Here is a 21,321-nt window from a genome sequence, read left to right on the forward strand (position 1 = left end):
TACCCCACTGTGTTATATTTGTACCATACGGACGCCAAATGACGCAATTAAAACACTGCGAAACCATTTAAAAAACATCACGAGCAGGAAGAAAGACAGGCGCTTTGGCCTCGGAGGAGATTAACCTTTACATACTGTCCAGGTCAAATTTCACACGTTTTGCAATTTGACAGCAATTAAAGCAATCACCTTAATGTCACCCTGAAATGTAAAACTTTTCCCAAAAAGAAAATATTTGACAATGTACAGGTGACAAAAGGTTGCGTGAAAATATCCACAATGTGTCAAAATCAAAATAAACCAATCAAACTCCATTAACAGAAATAAAAAGGGGTCTAAACGCATGCAATTATTCTGAGCTGGCTTTTGAGAGCCTTAAGTGAAGGCAGACATGTGCAAGAGCTGCTCTTTTTTTTAATGGTATAAATGTAAACTTCGTTTTCCTCTGAAACATTCACAATGAATCATCCATTTATTCATGTCAGACATATTATTATTACATTTTGAAAAAAAGCTGTCATTCATTAATCGAGATAGACCGAGTCAAAATTGACCCAGAACGTACTGTGATCATGGAAAGTGCACACGAGTAAATGTACACAAAAGAAGTTTGTAACCCAAAGTGATTGACTACCGTCAAAAGAGCCCAGCCGTGTCAATCATCCAAGCAACACAAAAGAAAATTTGCCAGTCCCTCAATGAACACATGAACTAAGTCTGAATTTCCACCACATGTACTTCTGAATCTACTGTTGAAATATGCATTACAGCCAGAGTTTGGACCCCTTTGGAAGCAATTTACCTCATGTCACATCTTCTTTTTGGCCGAAGCGTCTCACACTTAAACTACCCCAGGAGAGAAGAAAGCTGAACTCATTCATTCATTCATTCATCTTCCTAACCGCTTGATCCTCACTAGGGTCGCGGGGGGTGCTGGAGCCTATCCCAGCTGTCTCCGGGCAGTAGGCGGGGGACACCCTGAATCGGTTGCCAGCCAATCGCAGGGCACACAGAGACGAACAACCATTCGCACTCACACTCACACCTAGGGACAATTTAGAGTGTTCAAACAGCCTGCCACGCATATTTTTGGAATGTGGGAGGAAACCGGAGCACCCGGAGAAAACCCACGCAGGCCCGGGGAGAACATGCAAACTCCACACAGGGAGGCCGCAGCTGGAATCGAACCCGGTACCTCTGCACTGTGAAGCCGACGTGCTAACCACTGGACTACCGGGCCGCCCAAAGCTGAACTCCTCATTCAAATTAGAAGAATAAATTAGCAAATGCTAGTGATTTAAAAACTCATCATGAAAAAAAAAGAGTGATACCTGTCCTAATTAGCCAATGGCATAACCCGAAGAAGCCGGCTTGGTTGAGAGGCGAAACGTCGTCTAAGTCAACCAGATTGGCCCACTTGCAATTAAATCAATGCGCAGTGAATGAAACCTTGAAAAATGTGAATCATCACATTCAGGCATTATTCAAGCCGTTTGTCCTGTCTTCTGAATGGCTCAGCCTTGGTTAAGCCATTTGTCATAAAATGGTTTGTAAGCAAGTAGGTGTGACATAACTGCGTAAAGGTCTTGTAGCTGCTAAGTGACTCCCTCCTTCCAGATATGATGCAACTTGGAGTTTTGCCTTTACAATGCAGGTCACCCATATGGCCAGTAGATGGCGGAGGTAGTTTGAATTTCACACTTGAAGGCGCCACACTCCCTTGGCAAAGCATCAGTATCAAATTTATACAAAACTAAAACAAAAATGTCGACAAATACTGCATATATTTGAAAAAATAAAGAAAAGTCACCCGAAGACAATGAGGAAATGTAGAATACCTTGAGAACGGACGAAAATAAAGTATCCAAAAAAAGGATAAGTTGTCAACTCAATAAACAGTTATTGTGTAAGAAAAAAGTCAACAGATGAGGAGAATAAACTTAATACACAAATGTAATAAGAAATATATATATAAAAAAGGAAATTAAAGGAACTAGCAAAAAGCATAGCGAATGATCAAAACAACATAGAGAAATGATTAATAATAAATAAAATACTTTAAAAAAAATCCATCCAAACAGCAATTTTCTTCTACTTAGCTCAAGTTCGTAGGGGGGGGGGGGGGGCAGAAGTATACGCAGGGAGGCCCAGACTTTCATCTCCACATCTACCTTGTCCAGCTCTTCCTGGGGAATCCCATTGCGTTCACACACCAGCCAGAAAACATTCTCTCTAGCGCAGTGGTCACCAACATGGTGCCCGCGGGCACCAGGTAGCCCGTGAAGACCACTTGAGTAGCCCGCCAGTGCCTGGACATTGTGATTTGCTAGTAGAAATTATGATTTAAAAATGCAAACATTGGCAGTACTGTGAGACATTTCGAAACACGATCAAAGTCTGACAATTTAAATCATCAAGTATTAAAAATAACCCATCCTCATATTATTGAAGGTATTTTGGACAAATATGTTATTTCAGACGTGTATCAATTTGGTAGCCCTTCACACAATCGGTACACATGAAGTTGCTCTCACCCTCAAAAATGTTGGTGACACCTGCTCTAGCGTGTCCCGGCACAGCTCGTGACCATAGATGCAGGGAAAGAACGTATCAACTCAGGTCCTGCTCCTCCAAGCCAGACCGATACAGAATCTGCATGACTGCAGACACTGCACCGATCCACCTGTTGATCTTCTGCTCTATCCTGCTCACGCTCGTGAACAAGATCCCAATGAATTGAAAACGATACAATGTATACATAATGTCTCCTTGCACATAGCCACGTGGTCCCTTCTTGATTATGAAAGCTTCCATCGTGTTTTGCACCAACCCACCGAAACAAATGAAATCCAACTTATCAAATTATGTTTGAATGAATAGCTCCATAGGTGCCCTTGTCGGGTTTGTTCTACTGTTGTCTCTTCATTAGGGACTACACACACACACACACACACACACACACACACACAGAAGCACAATCACGTAGTCAGACACACAATCACACACATGCACACAGGCAAGCACACGCATCAAGTCAGAGTCAGGCAAGTGCCACGTGGCTAAATGAAGGTTATGTTTCTATTTTTATACCCCCAGGTGCAGTTTGTGTTTCTTGGATGCAGCTAGTGGCAAGTAGAGCAGAGGTGTGGGCGTCTCTCAACACACCCACCCATCTCCCTATCTCTTACCCCTCCCCTCACTCTTTCCAGACATCCATCCATCCATCCATCCATCCATCCATCCCTCCCTCCCTCCCTTTCTTCCTAAAAATAGCCCCAAGTCGTGATGTGCCTGTCCTTGGCAGAGCGAGAGACTGTATTATTGCTTGGAATTGGTGGTGGGTGGGTTAAGGGGGGGGGGGGCGGGAGAATCTTCTGGATTGGTAACCAACAGGCCCCCCTTCACAGAACCACTCTACCCACCACCAAGCCAACCCCAGCACATGCAGGCTGAATTAATGTGTTGCTATTTTTGGGAGTCCCCGTGTTTCCAGGGGAGACCTCATGACGCAATGACGTCAATGCAGGTCAATCTAGACTGGAGGAATTGACCGGCTTCCATTTGTGTGTGTGTTGGAGGGGGGGGGGGGTGTAATATGCAAGTGTGTTTGTGTGTGGGGGCCATGGGGTGGCACTGCTTTTGCAGTATTTCCTCCCAGAAAGGCTAGTGTGTGTGTGTGTGAGTGTGTGTGTGTGTGTGTGGGTGGGTGGTTGGGGTGGGGGGGGGGTGTAAAATGGAGGCGCATAGTGGAGAGGAGAGAAAACGAACGCAGGGCTCGAACGTGTTGCATCAGCGACAAGCAGACGCGTGTGTATGGACGCGCTCGGGGTACGGACCCACGGATGCTTTATTTATTTGCCTGCCGAGTGCGTGGAAGGAATCTCATCTTGTGAGTGCTCTCCCCTTTTCTCTTTCTGTCTTTCCCAAGGGCTTTTTTTTCATTCCATCCGGACCAATTTGGAGCGTTCGGTCGAGCATGCAGAGGTAAGTCGTCTCCCTGCATCCATCGCACAAACGTATGTACACACACGGACGTACACACGCAGGCACACACGCGGACACATACACAAACGCACACACACGAACACTCGCACCCAGATGGGGCATTGTTGCAATTGTGGTGTATCTACTTTAAGATGCGCGCGTGTGGTGTCTTGTGTCGTTATGATTATAGTGATTATTAATATTATGGAATGGCTGAAGAGAGTGCGTGCGTCACAGGGTATGCACGTACTCAGGTGGCGTGGCGAGAAATCTTACCGGTCGGTTTGCTTGCTCGAATTCAGAAACTATATTTGCTATTTGATTTCTATTTTTATTCAGACCAAATGTATTTTATCAAAATTGTATTGCATTTCAGTTCAGTACATTTAAATTCCTTCTTTCTGTATTTTGTTTCCAAATTATTTGTAATTTAATTGTATTTTAATATCAAAATATTTTAATCTGCATTTCTTTCTGTATGCCTGTGTGTGTGTGTATCTATCTATCTATCTATCTATCTATCTATCTATCTATCTATCTATCTATCTATCTATCTATATATATATATATATATATATATATATATATATATATATATATATATATATATATATATATATATATAAAAACACACACATACACACACGCACGTGGGGGGTGGGGGGTGTACGGTTAAGGTTAGGGCGTGTACCGAAAGATGCTGCTGTAGAGAGGCTGGGAGCTTTCAGGACCACGGACAGCTCACATGACGCTCGAGTCAAAGTGGCATCGCTCGTGTTTTACGTGTGTATCCATCCATCCATTCATTTTCCGACCTGTTGATCCTCACAAGGGTCGCGGGGCATGCTGGAGCCTATCCCAGCTGTCTTCGAGCAGTAGGCGGGGGACACCTTGAACCGGTTGCTGGCCAATCGCAGTTTTCGAGTGTATTGGGCAATCAAGTGTAAGTGTGTGTGTGTGTGTGTGCGTTTTACTTCAAGTTAACATTTTATGTGATTAATCTTCACCAAGTGGTTGGACTTGGAAAAGCAATGCCATATGGTACATGACAGTAGGTACACCTGTATATAAATGCCCCATACAAGTGCAATCTTCATAACTACCTTTTACAACAAAATGAATTCATTTAAACTCTTGTGCATCGATTGCATATTACAGTAAATCAATACTGTTACATTGTGTTAAAAATGATTGTTTTGTATCGCATTCGTGCAGGTGTCCCTAATTGTGTAACCAGTGCGTGTCGAAATATGATGGGAAGTGTCTGTGTAAGTGTGTGTGTGTGTGTGAGAGTGTGTGTGTGTGTGTGTGTGTGTGTGTGTACAGAAGAGATATGTCCAACCACCTGTTACTTGTCAGAGTCAATGAGCTTTATGTTTGAATATTTTCTCTATTGTTGTGTAACATATCATAAGGGTTCTAACACACAAAACTATCAAATTAAAAAACAAAGCCGGATTTTATTCATAAAAAATGTGAGGTGAATCATGATATGATTAAAATCTTCTGTTTCAGAGGATCATACACTTGTCATCCCTTCTTTATTTTCAATTTACAAGTGAAATTCAAAACAGGGAAAATTGACTATTTTGCTGTTTGGAACCCCCTGCCCTGAAAAAAAGATTTATTTTTTCAAACCTCGTCAGTTTTCAATATTCGATATTTTGTCCCTTATGTACTGTCCGAGTCATGCGTGTGCCATTATATCATTTGACAGCAACGAAAATTCCCTAAACGTCTTTCTTTCTCTTTGAAATCGAACCAATTGTTGGTCATGATCACAAAGCAACTGAAAATAAATACAAATGAAAATCTATCATTCTTTTGCACAGGTGCTCCTTACTTTGCTCTTACTGAGGCTCTCCAGGGTCAAATTTGACTTGTGTTAACTAAAACGGATTTTAGTACCCAACTAGTTCACGGGGTATCAAAATATCACAATGCTCATGGGAATCTGGAAATTGTACGACTGTACTTGCGAGCTTGAAGCTGTCTCGAGAACTCTCTGTGTTCCACCACATTTCCGCAAGTGCCGGCAGAAACATGAAGGGTCATACATGCGGCAATCTCCAAAGAGTCAGAGTCCAATTCATGCATACCATACTACTTCAACTTATGACGGATCACATTTTTTCACTGCGCTGATATTTTGTCTTAATTTGTAAGTGGATATTTGAGTTAGCAGTGCTAGATTGGGCATGCAAACTGTTTTCCACATTATTCATTGAAACAAAACCAAATAACTTTGTCTCACTGTAGGTAACTGCTAATAAAATTGCAAAAAGTCAATATTTGGGCTAACAAAATGGTTGTCAACACTGCAGTGTAATTTCACTTGAAACAATGGATATTTCACTATTAATGGTGCAGCAACATATGTAGACAGACAATAAAATAACATGGGACCCCTGCGTGCTCGCAGTTTGGCAATGGCTTATTTATATATAACAAACATTAATTCAATTATCTTTTGTATTACATGTATATATATATATATATAGTGCCCTCCATAAGTATTGGCACCCCTGGTTGAGATGTGTTTTTTAGCTTCCAATTATTTTATTTTTTTTCTAAATAATATGGGACCTTAATGGAAAAAAAGAGAAAAATCCAACCTTCAATACAAGTGCATTTATTCAGTGGGGAAAAAATCCCACATAAAGAAATAATTATTTGACATCAAATAATGTGTGTCACAATTATTAGCACCCCTGGTGTTAATATTTTGTACAACCCCCTTTTGCCAACAAAACAGCACCTAATCTTCTCCTATAATGTTTCACAAGATGGGAAAAGACAGAAAGAGGGATCTTCAGCCATTCCTCTTTGCAGAATCTCTCTAAATCATCCAGAGACCTGGGTCCTCTCCTCTGTACTCTCCTCTTCAGCTCACCCCACAGGTTCTCAATGGGGTTGAGGTCAGGGGACTGAGATGGCCATGGGAGGAGCTTGATTTTGTGTCTGGTGAACCATTTCTGTGTAGATTTGGCCATATGTTTAGGGTCATTGTCTTGCTGAAAGACCCAGTGACGACCCAGCTTCAGCTTTCGGGCAGAGGGCAACAGATTTTGATTTAAAATGTCCTGGTATTTCAAAGCATTCATGATGCCATGCACCCTAACAAGGTTCCCAGGGCCTTTGGAAGCGAAACAGCCCCACAGCATCACTGACCCACCCCCATACTTCACAGTGGGTATGAGGTGCTTTTCAGCATGCGCATCTTTCGTGGTACGCCAGACCCACTTAGAGTGTTTGTTGCCAAAAAGCTCAATCTTGGTCTCATCTGACCAAAGCACACGGTCCCAGTTGAAGCCCCAATACCGCTTGGCGAACTCCAGACGCTTGCGTTTATGATTGTGAGTGAGGAAAGGTTTTCTCCGTGCATGCCTCCCAAACAGCTTGTTGGCGTGTAGACAGCGCCTGATGGTTGATTTGGAGACTTTGTGACCCCAGGATGCTACCATTTGTTGTAATTCTGTAACAGTGAGCTTTGGAGATCTTTTGATTTCTCTTACCATCCTCCTCACTGTGCGTGGTGGCAAAATAAACTTGGCTCCTCGTCCAGGCTTGTTTACCACTGTTCCAGTTGTTTTGAACTTCTTAATTATTCCTCTCACAGTGGATATGGGCAGCTGCAGTTGAGTGGCAATCTTCTTGTAGCCTCTGCCTGACCTGTGAAGGTCGACGCACATCTGCCTCACTTGTATGCTGTGTTCCTTTGTCTTTCCCATGTTTAAGAGTGGATAAGAGAAATGGCCTCGGTGTCACGTCATATTTATACCCCAGGGAGACAGGAAGTGATGAATTACTAATTAAATGTTCCTACATACTCTGGTAAACTTTGTAAACTACTGTAGAAATGACAGAAATGCTTCAATTATATTTATTTCCTGGGAATTGTTAAGGGTGCCAATAATTGTGGAACAGGTGATTTGATGTCAAATAATTATTTCTTTATGTGGGATTTTTTCCCCACTGAATAAATGCACTTGTATTGAAGGTTGGATTTTTCTCTTTTTTTCCATTAAGGTCCCATATTATTTAGAAAAAAAATAAAATAATTGGAAGCTAAAAAACACATCTCAACCAGGGGTGCCAATAATTATGGAGGGCACTTTGTATATATATATAGTGGATGTAGCGGTCCCAAGTGATGAAAACATCAGGAAGAAGGAACATGAGAAACTCGAGAAATACCAAGGGCTCAGATAGGAACTGGAGAGAGCCTGGAAGGTAAAGGTGACAGTCGTGCCTGTGGTGGTCGGAGCACTCGGGGCAGTGACCCCCAAACTAGATGAGTGGTTGCAACAGATCCCGGGAACAACATCGGACATCTCAGTCCAGAAATGTGCAGTGCTGGGAACAGCAAGGATACTGTGCAGAACCCTCAAGCTTCCTGGCCTCTGGTAGAGGACCCGAGCTGAATGAGGGACGGACACCACCCGAGGGGTGAGATGAGGATTTTTTTTTTTATATAAAGAGAGAGAGAGAGAGAGAGAGAGAGAGAGAGAGAGAGAGAGAGAGAGAGAGAGAGAGAGAGAGAGAGATAAATAGATAGATGTGAGGACATTTGCAGTATAAAAACATCTCGTAGCAGGAATATTATCTTTAATTTTGATTGTTCATCTTAAGCTGTTTTGATTTTCCAAGATTCCTCCCATGATGCTTCAAAGGCCAATAAGTGCACGTTTTTGCAGGGTTAGAGGCAAAAGGAGCGGAAACAAAGACAATTCTTTGGGACCGTTTCAAGCGCTCCTTTTGAACACTGTTACCAATGTCCCATAAAAATAAACACATTTATGGCATGTGAAATTTCACGGATTTCCAACATTTGCCTTGATTTTTTTCCCCAATATTTTCATGTTCATACTGTATATTTTCGGTCATATAGTCTAAGTCTTAAAATATCAGGGTTAAAGAATGACATTTGGGATATCATTATTGCTGTCATATGTCAAAATGGGTGAAATTTGATTCAAACAGTGTAAAGGTGAAACATACATGTTTTATGGAAGTTTGCATTAATATTAATAGTCACGCAATGGACCTTCTTTATCAATGTGAAAAATAAATACAAAATAAAAACTATTTGAAAAAGGGTTTTTTTTGTTTTTGGTTTTTTTTTAATTTATCTTCACAATTCATTGTGACTGAGGCCCCCCTTCTGGTGTCCACACGTTGGCCACTTGGGGGCATTATAATACAGAAAGAAATCATAGTTTAAGAAATCATAGTTAGATCTGCAGTTCATATAAAAAGTCGCCGCACCTGTTCCAAGACCAGGATTTTGTGGGATTGGGACCATTATAAATTACCAAAAATTCAGCTTTGCGTTTATTGGACCATAACAGATTTTCGCAAATATGTTTGAGGAATTTTGTTATGGACAGATGAAAACAAAATAATTTTTTTTTCCCCGTAATTCCTAAACTTCTGTTTAGTGCAAACACACTACTGCTCAACTTCAAAAGACCCTCATTCCTAAAGTGAATCACAATGGTGGGATCATGTTTTGCTTTTGTATTTCCTTGGCAGGAACTTGGGCTCTTGTCAAGGTGGAGGCAATTATGGGAACAGTACCAAATAGCAGTCAGTGTTCACGTAAAACCTTCAGGATTATGTTTAACAGATAAAAAGGCAAGAAAAGCCTATTAGAACGTCTGAACTTTATTAGAGGTTAATCAGATGCACTTTAAATTGTGGCAGCCATGTGCCAACTCCTATTTAACTTGTGGTTCACTGCCATTAGGTCAAAATCCTTGTATTTCTAAAATAATCACTTTTCAAGTGACCACAAAAATGACCACAAATGAAGTTACATCCTGATGGCAGCGATTTTAATGTGATTGGTTGATTATAGACACAGGGAAATACTCAGCTAAAAGAGGCAGTGCACACTTGTGCAACCACATTATCTTAATTGCTTACATTTATTTTCGCCCCGGAAAAGATTTACTTTCTGTCCAGGTACATTCATCGTGAAAAAAAGATTTATCTTGGTCTTATTTTTGACATCACAAAATTCTGGCATTTGAAAAGAGGTATGGAGACCAGGGGTCACCAACCTTTTGGAGCGTGAGAGCTACTTCATGTGTACTGATTGTGTGAAGGGCTACCAAATTGATACACGTCTGAAATAACATCTGTACGAATTACATTTAATAATATTAGAATGTGTTGTTTTTCATACTTAATGAATGTAAATAACATTTTCAGGCTCTGATCATCTTAAAGATGTCTCATAATACTGCCAGCGTTTGCATTTTTAAATCATAATTTCTACGAGCAAATCACACTCGTAGCACTATTAGTGTAGTCCTCACGGGCTCCACGCTGGTGATCCCTGATGTAGACTTTTTTATGTGATCACTATTTTATGTGTTCTGCTCTGCCAAGATGTAATACTTTCCTGCTCTTGGATATGATGGTTGTATGCACGTGTGTTTCAGATGATGCAGCAAGTGTGATGTGACACATATCAGATTCTTTTCGGGTCTTTTTGCGGTCTGGGCTTGCTGTCGAATGGAAGTCACCAGGAAGCCCTTACCCCAAAAAGCATCTGCAGAGGATACGTACGTCCTTCCAGGCGCTACAGACACACACACATCTCGTCTGCTGCACAATGTTTGTATTTTCGACATTCAAGCACAGTGTAAAATGTTGTACAATGTGGGAAATGTTACAAGGGTTTACAATACAATAACATGAAATTTCGTGTGATAATTGATCTATCCACAAGAGGGCGCGATAGTGTCTTTTTCAGAAATGCAGAAAATATTTTCTCACTGATTCAAAACTTCCTGACAGCAACAGTGTGTGTTGCATCATAACTTATTACTATTATATCTACTTGACACATACAGTGTACATACAAACATTCCAACGTGTGTATGAATTCAACCCTGAAAGCAACCAAAGCAGGAAGTTCTATACATTTTTTTCATTTTCATTTTTAATCATGTTGATTGTAAACCTAAAATCGTATTCAAAAAGCATTAGTATTAATGATTCTTCATATTTGTGTTCATGTTCTACGTTTTGTTTGACAAATGTTTTTTATAAAATAAATACTGTATTAACAGTAACTAAGTGATAGTGGTCATCATATTAAACATACATACATAGCACGACCGTTCCCCCCCCCAAATGCTATAAAATAAAACTTAAATACCGGTAATTGTAATTCAAAAATGAATCGCGGTCCGTGGTGGAGAGAATTTGAACAACAGAATAATAAATACTGATTAGAAAATGTCGACCCTTTTGTTCAAGAATCAAGGAAAGCTAAATATTAGTAACATCTGTCACTTGGCTTTTGTGTCAATTACAAGCACAATAATAAAATTTGATGATTCAACATGGTGAAAAACAATACTTTCAGGTTATTGGTTATTTTATGGGCTGTTTAAAACACCCAAAGACTGTGGTCAAAAGTTAAAATATCAAGTATCCGAGAGAGGGGGAGTAAAAAACAAAAAAAAAAACTATGAGTAAACTATTAGGAATTAAAATATGTCTATATAAAACAAATATGTTTAAGTAAAAATTATTGCAATTGCAAGTATTTATTTTTAGTCTAGTATGTTTTTTCTCCACAAAATAAGGTGACTAAACAGCTCTCCGGCATGACCCATTTCAATCGACATGCACTACAACAAAATAAAACGTCTGTAACAATTGGGCTACTGCCCGAAGACAGCTGGGATAGGCTCCGGCACCCCCCGCGACCCTAGTGAGGATCAAGCGGCTTGGAAGATGAATGAATGAATGAATAACAATTGGGCTGATGATCAGCTCTCGTTTGAGTGTACTTAACATCGGGGCCGCAGAGTCTCCACCGTAACACTTTTACCACGTGTGTGCTTGTGCAGATGCCCGTTCACTCAGCAGCATCTCATTGCCATGAACGTCACCATAAGCTGACTCGGGTCTTTTCCAACCACACTTTACGGCATGAAGACATCATTCAAGTCTCTGGGGTGGCAGTGGAGCGGGAGGGGGAAGGGTGGGGTGTAAGTTCAATAACACGCAGAATCAGAATTCCCGTCATTCCCGTGACTCACCCGGGCAGGTTCTGCTGAGCGGAATTCCTGCTTTCTTTGGCCGGCATCTGGAAAAGTAACGTGATGCCGACTGCAAGCCCCTCCACCCCCCGTTTTCCCTGCGTGAACAACTCTTGCTCTGGCCACAGGGCACACTACCCTGAAATGACAATATAGCATTCATGTATCATTCATGATTGATTATTGTGATTCATGGAGTTTCATGGAGTTTTATTTGCTGTTGTTTTTGTTTTGTTAAATTGTGTTTTCCCTTCCACATTTCTCAAGCCATTCGGACTGCAAAGGAGTCATAAAAGTAAAGACCGGTTCAGGATTGCTTTCCACATTCCCCAAATAGTCAGCATTTCACAATTTCCTGTTGAGCTCATTAAGGACGTTATGAAAACTATTTTACACTTCCCCAAAATTCCATCTTATTAGAAAGAAATTCAAAAATGTACCTCCTCCTTCCGCATGACTTGATTCATTTCAACTTCGAATTCAGGACACAAACTTGCAATATTTATCACCTCCTTCCAACATTTTTTGATCTGTTGGACATGTTGCGAACTATTTTCCACACTCTTCAGAGTGAAATTCCCAAATTAGGTATTTTACAAATCGTTGCTGCCAGGTGGACACCTCCGATGTCCATATATGGTCAATTTAATATGTTGTTTCCACAAATCGATACTGTTGTTCCGCCCACAACATGGGGGGTGTTATTTTTACAAACTATTTACCATTATAAAATGGGGAAACAATGTGTTCTCTTTAATAAGGTTAATAATTGGGAAAAAAAAACATTGTTTCCTGCAAAATCATGGTTGTGGAGATATAAGGATTTGCCATCTCCTTCCACGGTTCTTGGCCAACTATATCTATTCCGCCTTAAAATCATTTTCCTCATTCCGGGCGTCTTGGGACCTATTCTATGCCCAATATCTGAAAAAAATTAAAAAATATTTTTAGAGGTGCTCTGATAGATCAGCAATCGATTGTGATCGGCCAATTTTTGTGGAAAGGGCGTGATCGTAATCGCCAAATAAGGCCTATTATGGCTGATCGATCACCCTAGATCACCCCAAGTGGCCAACTATTCGCGACCAATTCATACTCTAATACAGTGGTTCTTAACCTTTTTAGAGGTACCGAACTCAACCAGTTAATATACACATTCACCGCACCCTTCATTTGTGAAAAATAAAAATATACTGTATATTTTTTGCTAATTCAAGATGTTAAAAGAATGCATTCTTCTTGTGTCATGTTCGATTTTATGTGAGGATCACCTCTGAACCACAGTTGAAAAATGGTCAAATAGTAACTTTAATGTATTCCTAAATGATACCTGAAGCAGTGTTCTTCTTCTCCCCATGCGACTTGTCATTATACTTAGATTTAATGAAATGAATAACTAAGTTACTCATTTTATATTCCTACTCTGGGGGATGGGTAACAGGAATATGCCGCTACTTTTAAGTACAAATGAAATTCCGTTCTGATTTTCCCTGTGACGTATGATATGGAGTATTAGTTTTTTGCATTGAAATAAGACTGGAAAAGTGGGGGTCGTCTTATATTCAGGGTCTAGACATTATACCCATTCACGACGCTAGATAGTGCCAGATATCATTGAAGCAAATGCTCAACTCAGCTGCTGAACTTGACTCCCCAGGCCAAACTGAACCCGTCACAAAGAATAAAAAATAGCAGTAGCATGAAGAAGAAAAATAAAAAATAGTGGTAAGAAAGAAAAGAGAAGAAAATAATAGAAGAGAAAATGGAGAAACGCAGCAACAATAGCTGAGGAGAAGTTATGATTTACATTTCAAAAAGCAGAAGCCATTCAATTATGAATGTGATTGCACTTTAGTTTACATATTTAAATGTTCAGATATTAAGATTTGATTGAGGCAAAATAACATGCTTTTTCTCTCAAATATATTGTTATGATCATTTGTTTCAGATGTACTGTAATTATTTTCTGTATAAAAATTAATTTGGTGTTCAAAGTCTTTTTTCAAACCTGAGTCTTCAAAAAGAGGGGGTCGTCTTATAATCAGGGCCGTCTTATATTCGGGCCATTATGGTATTTTCATTCCATTTGGTTTCATTCTAAATGGAATACAAGGCACCAAACATGGCTGGTGATTATCCTGACCTAATATTATCCCTAATTTCTGAACTTTCAGACCAAAATAGTAACAGAATCATAATTTTTGCACCATCAATGAGAATGACCTGTTTTTGAACAGTAAAAGGATAGAAATTTAATAAATGTATTTTTAATATGATTCATCAATTAAATACAGAACATCAACACGTAAATCGATAGAGAAATCGGTAGCTGAAGCTCTAAAATTGAACATTGTACACCTTATTCATGGTTGCAGACATTTCTTGTAAAGATGTGACTCACGAAATCAAACAAGTCATGTGACTCATGAATAATTAATGAGTGGTGTCCTGTCCTGTCCTGTCTACCTCAGGAGGTGACTTCCTATTCATTGATCTCCCTTGATGGCTTGTAAACATACTGCAAGGCATAAGACGAACATTTTAGGGTTTTAAACAAATTACTAATTGCGCTTTAAAAGTATGCATTGGCAAAAAAAAAAGTAATCTCAATTAATTCCACATCATCCTAAAACCTCTTTTTTTAATTGGACAGACAACCATTAGTACCTGCATAGAAAGAGAGTACAATCAAACTAAATGTTAGACTACAGGTAGTGGTGATCAACTTTATTCTTCTTTTATTTTAAAGCAATTCATAATCACATTTTAAAAATCTGCAAACAAATACTTTAAATCAAGGATTTTTCAATTGACCACCACAGTAATCATTTTAAATTAATTGGACCAACACTCATTTAAAGAGTAGACCTTCACCAAAGCACAACAAATCCTCAACTGGTAATTGATAAGAGCCTAATTTTTCACCCGATTGTAAGGATGTGTTCCCACCTAAGGATTTACAATCGGAACTTTTGAATAGTTTTAACATTTACGATTGTCAGCCGACAGCTTTCTGAGAACATCACGGTGGGAAAAAAAAAGTACTCTTCACACACATCACAAACTACAGGATAATCACTCAGGATAATCTTTACAACATCTGACAATCAGACTTGTGATGACTTTGATCTGAAGGGGTTGAAAATATGTAAATGTATTTAACTTGCTTTTACCTTGAAGTTGTTCCTGTTAGTGATGATGATGTATGCAGGCAGGCAAAAAAAAAAATCCTTGTTAAGAAACTTTTTAGTGACCGGCAGCTGTTATTAATCCCAGATGTCCGCATTTATAACCCAGTTTGCTGCTGGCACATAGAAAAGTAAAACTTTTTTTTGTTTGTTCTTCGTCTTCTTCCCTGTTGAACATGAGTGTCTTGGTCATTCCTCCATGTTTTTGCTTTCATGAATAATAGACGATTCCCGGCGAAGATTAAAGTGGACTTAAACTCTACCACCGCTTGACTCTCATTCCCAGAAGTGCGTCCTTTAAAAGTGCCTTTTCTCGTCAGTTTCCCTGATAACGTCACATTTCTGCTTGAGTTGAGCGCGTTATTAAAGTGGACATGCGATTTTTACGAGACCTGTTTATTATCCCCGAGTGTGTGAGGTATGCCCGCTTTACAGTAAATTACCATGAGGGAAACCTAAAACAAACAACTGTAAAAGGCATGTTATTATTAAAAAAATAATAATTTCCCTGAATACTTAATCGAAGGCACATGGTTCACTCTTGGCTTGTTTTTTTTGTTTTTTGTTTCTCTCCACTGACAGGTTTATGTCACAACACAGACACTCATCCAAGAATAGCCATTCTGGAAGAAAAGATGAGCTATCCAAAAAAAACGCGTCTGTGAGCTGCTGCTGAAATGCTCTAACTGCATGTGATGACGTGAGAGCTTCAATTGGGCCAAACACAAAACAAACAAGCAAGCACATGGCATTCTGGAAAATATTTAAGGACCAAACCTGGGGGTTCAACCACCTGCCATTGTGACCTTGTTGAAGTGTCTTTGAGCAAGATACTGAACCCCAGTTGCTCCTGATGCTGCGTCATCAGTAGCTACGTGAGGAAACAGTGAAAAGCGCTTTGATTGTCAAAGGTAGAAAAGCGCGATATAAATGACAGCCCATTTACCATTTTCACTTCGGGGTGCACTCACTTTTGTTATCAGTGGTTTAATTTCAATGTTACTGTCATGCAGGATATACACTGACAGACATTGTTGCAGAGAGTCATTTTTGTTGTCCTGTGAAAAGAGTACAGTGTTACCAAAATGGCAGGTGTGTGTTCACTTTTGTGATAAAGTGCTACATTGTATTTTGTGTGACACACACTCACACACACACACACACACACACACACACACACGCACGCACGCACACACAAACACACACACACACACACATTAGATGTATTAAAATGTATTTCAGTAAAAATGTATATCAGTCCAATTGTAGTTTAAAAATGTGTATGTACTACTTAATCATTAATTAATTGATTCATATTATATCTCTTGTCCTTCCTTATCCAGCGGTGGCCTGACGACCAAAATAGAAAGGCCTCACCTTACTTTTTTTTTTCTTCCCCAATTTTGCTGCTGTAGACTGCAAATTCCCAGTGTGGGACAAATACAGGTTATCTAACTAACTAACTTATCTAACATTAATATGACACTATAATTTGTTTCGGTATCATCATTTGTGGAACATTATAAAAATATTTAAAATTCTTATAAAATGTATCCCAATTAATTCTCCCTCTCTGATCAATGCCTGAACTCTGATGAACCTCAAATAACATAAATAAGTTAACAATATAAAAATGCATGTGTACAAAAAAAATGCCTTCTTACGACTTTATACTTTAATTTGATATTATTATCTGTGGAAAAATATACATGTATAGATGTCAAAATCCCTGCATTTTCCCAAATGTTGTAAAATTATTTTTGTATCTTTCTTTTTATTTATATTACTTTTTAATAATTTTTTTAATTGAATCACCTGTGCAATTTAAGCCTGAGATTTAGTCCTGCAAAGTGAAGAAAATGTGTGTGAACATGGCAATACAATTATCATAGGAAAATAAATATTTGGATTAATATTCACTGCTTTTTCTGGTTCTAGATTATGAATGTTTTCTTTTGTACATATTCCTTTTTCATTTTAATTTGTCATAAATCGACCTCTGAACGGAGATTTGCCTGTATTTTTGGTACACCATGTTGTTTTAAAATAGTTTTTATGTGAAAAATTGAAATTAAAAGAATGGACAAAAATATATATGAAATATATTTGTGTTGCAATTATATTGTTGTCACATTTGTATGCTTTGAATGGTCCACAACAGTTGAGGCTGTGCTCCGTGCTAAACAAACACAGCTGCCCTGCTGGCTGCTATTGGGCAATATTTAGAATGAGCAATGGCGGGTGGAGGTCAAGACATGATTGGGAACACGTACAGTACAGCACCACATTTTTACTTCAGATATATTTGTTACTGTACTTAATTCGATTTTATAGCCATCTGTACTTAACCTGAGTATTTTTGTGGCAACTTTTTACTTTGGGTCCCAACTTTTGAAAATGGCTATCTGTACTTTCTAGTTCTTGTCAGAACAGGCTTGTTACTTTTTTCAACCGCCATGGATGGTGTGGTTTGATCTAGTGTGGTGGCCACCTTTGAAACGGGATTTGGCCCAGTTTTGTGCCTAAAAGTGCAAAGTTCAAAATTGCTTTGCCCCAAACTGCCAAATTGGAAAATGAACCTCTTTCCTTCCCGCATTGAACCTAAAAATGACATTTGCTTTAGTCCACTCTTAATTCCCGATGGGTCATTTGTTGGTGTACCAAAAGAAACCTAACAGGAGGCTTATATAATATATACTAAATGATATGTGCTTCTACTTCAGTGCACAGTATTTTTGCAAACGATACAATTTGAATGCATTTTGTCCGGTGACTGAAAAATAACAGGTTGATTGTTGTGGAAAAAGATAAAAACACAACAAGGGCTACTGCACATGTAAACGAGGCTATAACGCGATGGGCTGGGAAGAGGAAGGTGAGGGGATGGACGAAAGGGAATGGGGGGTCGGGGAAAGCGATGAGTAAGAGGTGACTCAACATCCCACCACTATAAGATGGTGGCCCAACAGTGGACACACTCACCACCAAAAGGTAAGCGGAACTTTTACTCCTCTCAGTGCTTGACCTTTGGCTTCTGTTTTGTGCTTTATTGAAAGCTTGATATTTGCATGAACAACTTCAGTATGGCATGAGTATTTATGGTAGGTGTATCGACATTATAGGCGGAAAAATAAGGCTTGCGATCAGGTGTTTTGATTGCTAATAGGCTTCATTAAGTTGAAAATATTGCTTAGAAAAATGCAGATTTTTCTTGTCATTTTGTAAAATGAACTTATTTTGCCATGTTTTCTCTTTTATCAAATCTCTCTCTCTACATACTGTATATAGGTAAAGCTCTATTTTTTAAGTGTCTTCCGAGACTCAATACTGGATTTCAGATTTTTTTTTTTTCAGATTCCTTATTAAAAATATATATGTATTATTATAATAATGTTAACAGGATTTTATTTTTGCTGCTTCTTTACCACACTATATTAAATAGTAATATAGAATAATAAATCATAAAAAATAAAACTAAATGGAACTTTTTCTTTTTAAATTATACAACTGAAGATGAAATAATCAAAGCAAATAAAAATCAATTGAGTTAAAATGATTATTAGTACTGTTAAATCACAAGCCTGATCTTATTTTTTTCTCGTCCTATTTGTCATATTAATTTATAAAAACAAACATTGGTGAAAAAGAAATTAGGATTGTAATTATTTGTTTTGCAAGTTGTAAGTATTTTAATAAATAAACTATTGGAAATGGTCGTGAGACTTTTCCATCATCTGTTCATAACTAATGAAGACTCCTATTGACAAGTATGAGTTGGATGCCGGACCAAATTAGGTTTAGCGCGGATGTGCGGAAGCGTTTGATCTTTGTACCCAACTTTTATTTGAAGGAATCTCAAATATTTTTGCCCGCACAATCAAACAGGTTGCGTCAATGAGTGGAAGGAAGTGACCGGTTATGTTGCTTGATGGGGAAAGTGCACAAAAGACTTGAATGACAATACTGTTGGCATTTCTCCCGGGATCCACAGCCACAAACAAACACAATGGACTGCATCACCTTAGCCATCCTGGTGTCCATATCCCAAGTCTGGGGCGCGGTCACGGCGGTCCCCATGTCGGTGGAGGTCATCAGGATGAAAGCCATAGTGGAGGCGAAGTCCAAGCAGTTGGTTGCCAGACTCAATAAAATCCAGGTAACTTCTACAGAAGGCCGATAGACCTTTTCTGCAAATGGGCAGCGGGCTATTGACTAACACTACTTACCCTGAAAGAAAATGACAAACATTTGCTGTGTTAGGGTTGTGTGGAAAGAATGGCAAAATAATCATTTATTTGCAGATGTGAGCAATGTTTCAACGCATCACTTGAGTTGAACATCAGTGGCTTTTTTTCATTTCTCATGGTCACAACACACACTTACCATACCAATAAATACTGTTTATAACATACATATAATTATTCTAAGTGTAAAGTGTGGGTGTCTGAACTTATCCGACTTCCAAAGTGCTAGCATCTCTGCCAAATAATTGACATGAGATAACCGCCTTATCTGTATCTTCTACTCAAAAGCTGTGCTAATGTCAAAAAATAGTGATCGGTTAACTTGATAATCGTTTAGGTGTCGATTAATCATCGCACCTCTAGAAAATTGGTGATTGTAAGAGTGGAAATGAACAAACTTTATTGGTTGTCTGTGGCGTGGCAGGTTCCTCCCGGCATGACGCTGACGCCGCCGGCCGACCGACTGGACGGGCTCTCTTCAGTGGTGACACTGCTGGACGGCTACGACAAGCTCATCTCAGACTCTCTGAACGTGTCTCAGGTGAAGGCCGAGATTTCGTGGCTGAAGAGTTACCTCGGTCAGTGGAAGAAGGGCCGCTGCGGGGAGGCCAAGGCCAACAGGACCTCCGCCACGGGTGGCGCGCTGCAACGGCTGCAAAGTCAGCGAAGCTTCGTCCTCACCGTCGGCATCGAGGCGCTGGTCAGAGTCAAGGACATCCTCACCCGGATGCTGCAGAACATGGAGCACCTGGACAAATGCTGAGACGCAAACTCTAAAACATACGTTAGATTCACTGAGGACTCAAAATCAGTGCTGTCCAATTTTTTTCTGAACACTCAAAAAGGATTCAATGTCCTTTCAGTCTTTCCTGTCCTTTCATTAACATAACACGCTAAAACAAAACCATCAGTGTAGGTAAACATATGCGAGGCAGTTATGCAAGGTGTCCAAAAAGTCCCTCATTTTGCTTCATTTGGACAAACATGAGGCCATCAGCATTTGACAGTTTGGCTTTGCAGTTTGGAACAACCTGAAGCTGGTACAGGTAAAACTTTATCGCTCTCGCAAACAGCCACGAAATAGAGCTTTTGTTGATGCGAAGTTCCACCGCAACCCTCCAGGCAAAACCTTCATTGGCTTGATGTGAACATCTGCTCTAGAAGTTCAGTCATTTTTATCGGTTTTAGTCCTGACAGGTCTTCTGCCATGTGCTTTATCAACAGATTTATCAACAACAGAAAAGTGTACAACGCAGTGGCAATAAAGCGTCTCAAGCTGCAGCTGATCTGCAGTCTGGGACAGCAAAGGCTGCAACTACGGCCGAATCTGTCAAATGCATATGGCCTTGCATCGGTCTGAATGACACCTCAAACGGGGGGTGACATGTGTACAAACCTTTGGACACCTTGTGACATTTTTGACATGCAGAAGAAAAACAAACAAACAAAAAATAGTAAAGCAACAAGAGGATTTTGGCATCATTCTCATTCACACCAAAGGACAATTGAGTCTTCAATAAAGCTAACGTGCATGCTTGAGGAATGTGGAAGCCGGAGAAAACCGAGCGCAGCCCAGATTCAAACCCAGAACCTCAGAACTGTGAGGCCGACCACTGGGGCTTCATTCTTATTTAAGTACTGGGCTTTTATTTATGTCAACACCCACCACCAGCGCTTGTTACTGGTATTTATAGCCTTCAAATTAGCATTTTGTATATTTTTGTACTGTATTTGCTTTTTGAAAAACTATTTAAGGAAAAATGGATAATAAATTGACTTTTGTTTCAATTTAGTTAACTCTCTTGATCCAGCCATCTTTCTGTTTTCTGGAGCACTTGTCTT

The 21,321-nt window shown here is 39.5% G+C and overlaps 1 protein-coding gene and 3 long non-coding RNA genes across 6 annotated transcripts; 3 read left to right on the forward strand and 1 right to left on the reverse strand.

Moving 5' to 3' along the window:
• The first annotated feature begins 3,718 nt into the window (after window positions 1-3,718).
• Window positions 3,719-15,956, forward strand: LOC127597344 (uncharacterized). Its single transcript, XR_007961631.1, has 3 exons — window positions 3,719-3,828; window positions 3,929-3,984; window positions 15,818-15,956. It is a non-coding gene; the product is annotated as an uncharacterized LOC127597344 (long non-coding RNA).
• LOC127597343 (uncharacterized) lies at window positions 4,922-5,506 on the forward strand. The gene is made up of 2 exons (XR_007961630.1): window positions 4,922-5,276; window positions 5,311-5,506. It is a non-coding gene; the product is annotated as an uncharacterized LOC127597343 (long non-coding RNA).
• A 2,142-nt stretch (window positions 15,957-18,098) lies between the features above and the next one.
• LOC127597332 (leptin-like) lies at window positions 18,099-21,276 on the forward strand. Of its 3 annotated transcripts, XM_052060332.1 has the most exons (4): window positions 18,210-18,226; window positions 19,121-19,154; window positions 19,200-19,391; window positions 19,904-21,276. In XM_052060332.1, the coding sequence occupies exons 3-4, from the start codon at window positions 19,242-19,244 to the stop codon at window positions 20,240-20,242; spliced, it is 489 nt and encodes a 162-aa protein (XP_051916292.1). In that variant the 5' UTR covers window positions 18,210-18,226; window positions 19,121-19,154; window positions 19,200-19,241; the 3' UTR covers window positions 20,243-21,276. The 3 variants fall into 3 exon arrangements, with proteins under 3 accessions (XP_051916293.1, XP_051916292.1, XP_051916291.1); XM_052060333.1 differs by lacking the exon at window positions 19,121-19,154 and having other exon boundaries at window positions 18,099-18,226; window positions 19,227-19,391; XM_052060331.1 differs by lacking the exon at window positions 18,210-18,226 and having other exon boundaries at window positions 18,874-19,391.
• LOC127597348 (uncharacterized) lies at window positions 19,290-19,982 on the reverse strand. The gene is made up of 2 exons (XR_007961634.1): window positions 19,878-19,982; window positions 19,290-19,462 (listed from the first exon to the last, which is right to left on the reverse strand). It is a non-coding gene; the product is annotated as an uncharacterized LOC127597348 (long non-coding RNA).
• Window positions 21,277-21,321: the final 45 nt, after the last annotated feature.

This window comes from Hippocampus zosterae, chromosome 3 (assembly GCF_025434085.1).
Source record: "Hippocampus zosterae strain Florida chromosome 3, ASM2543408v3, whole genome shotgun sequence".
In the NCBI taxonomy this organism is placed as follows: domain Eukaryota; kingdom Metazoa; phylum Chordata; class Actinopteri; order Syngnathiformes; family Syngnathidae; genus Hippocampus; species Hippocampus zosterae.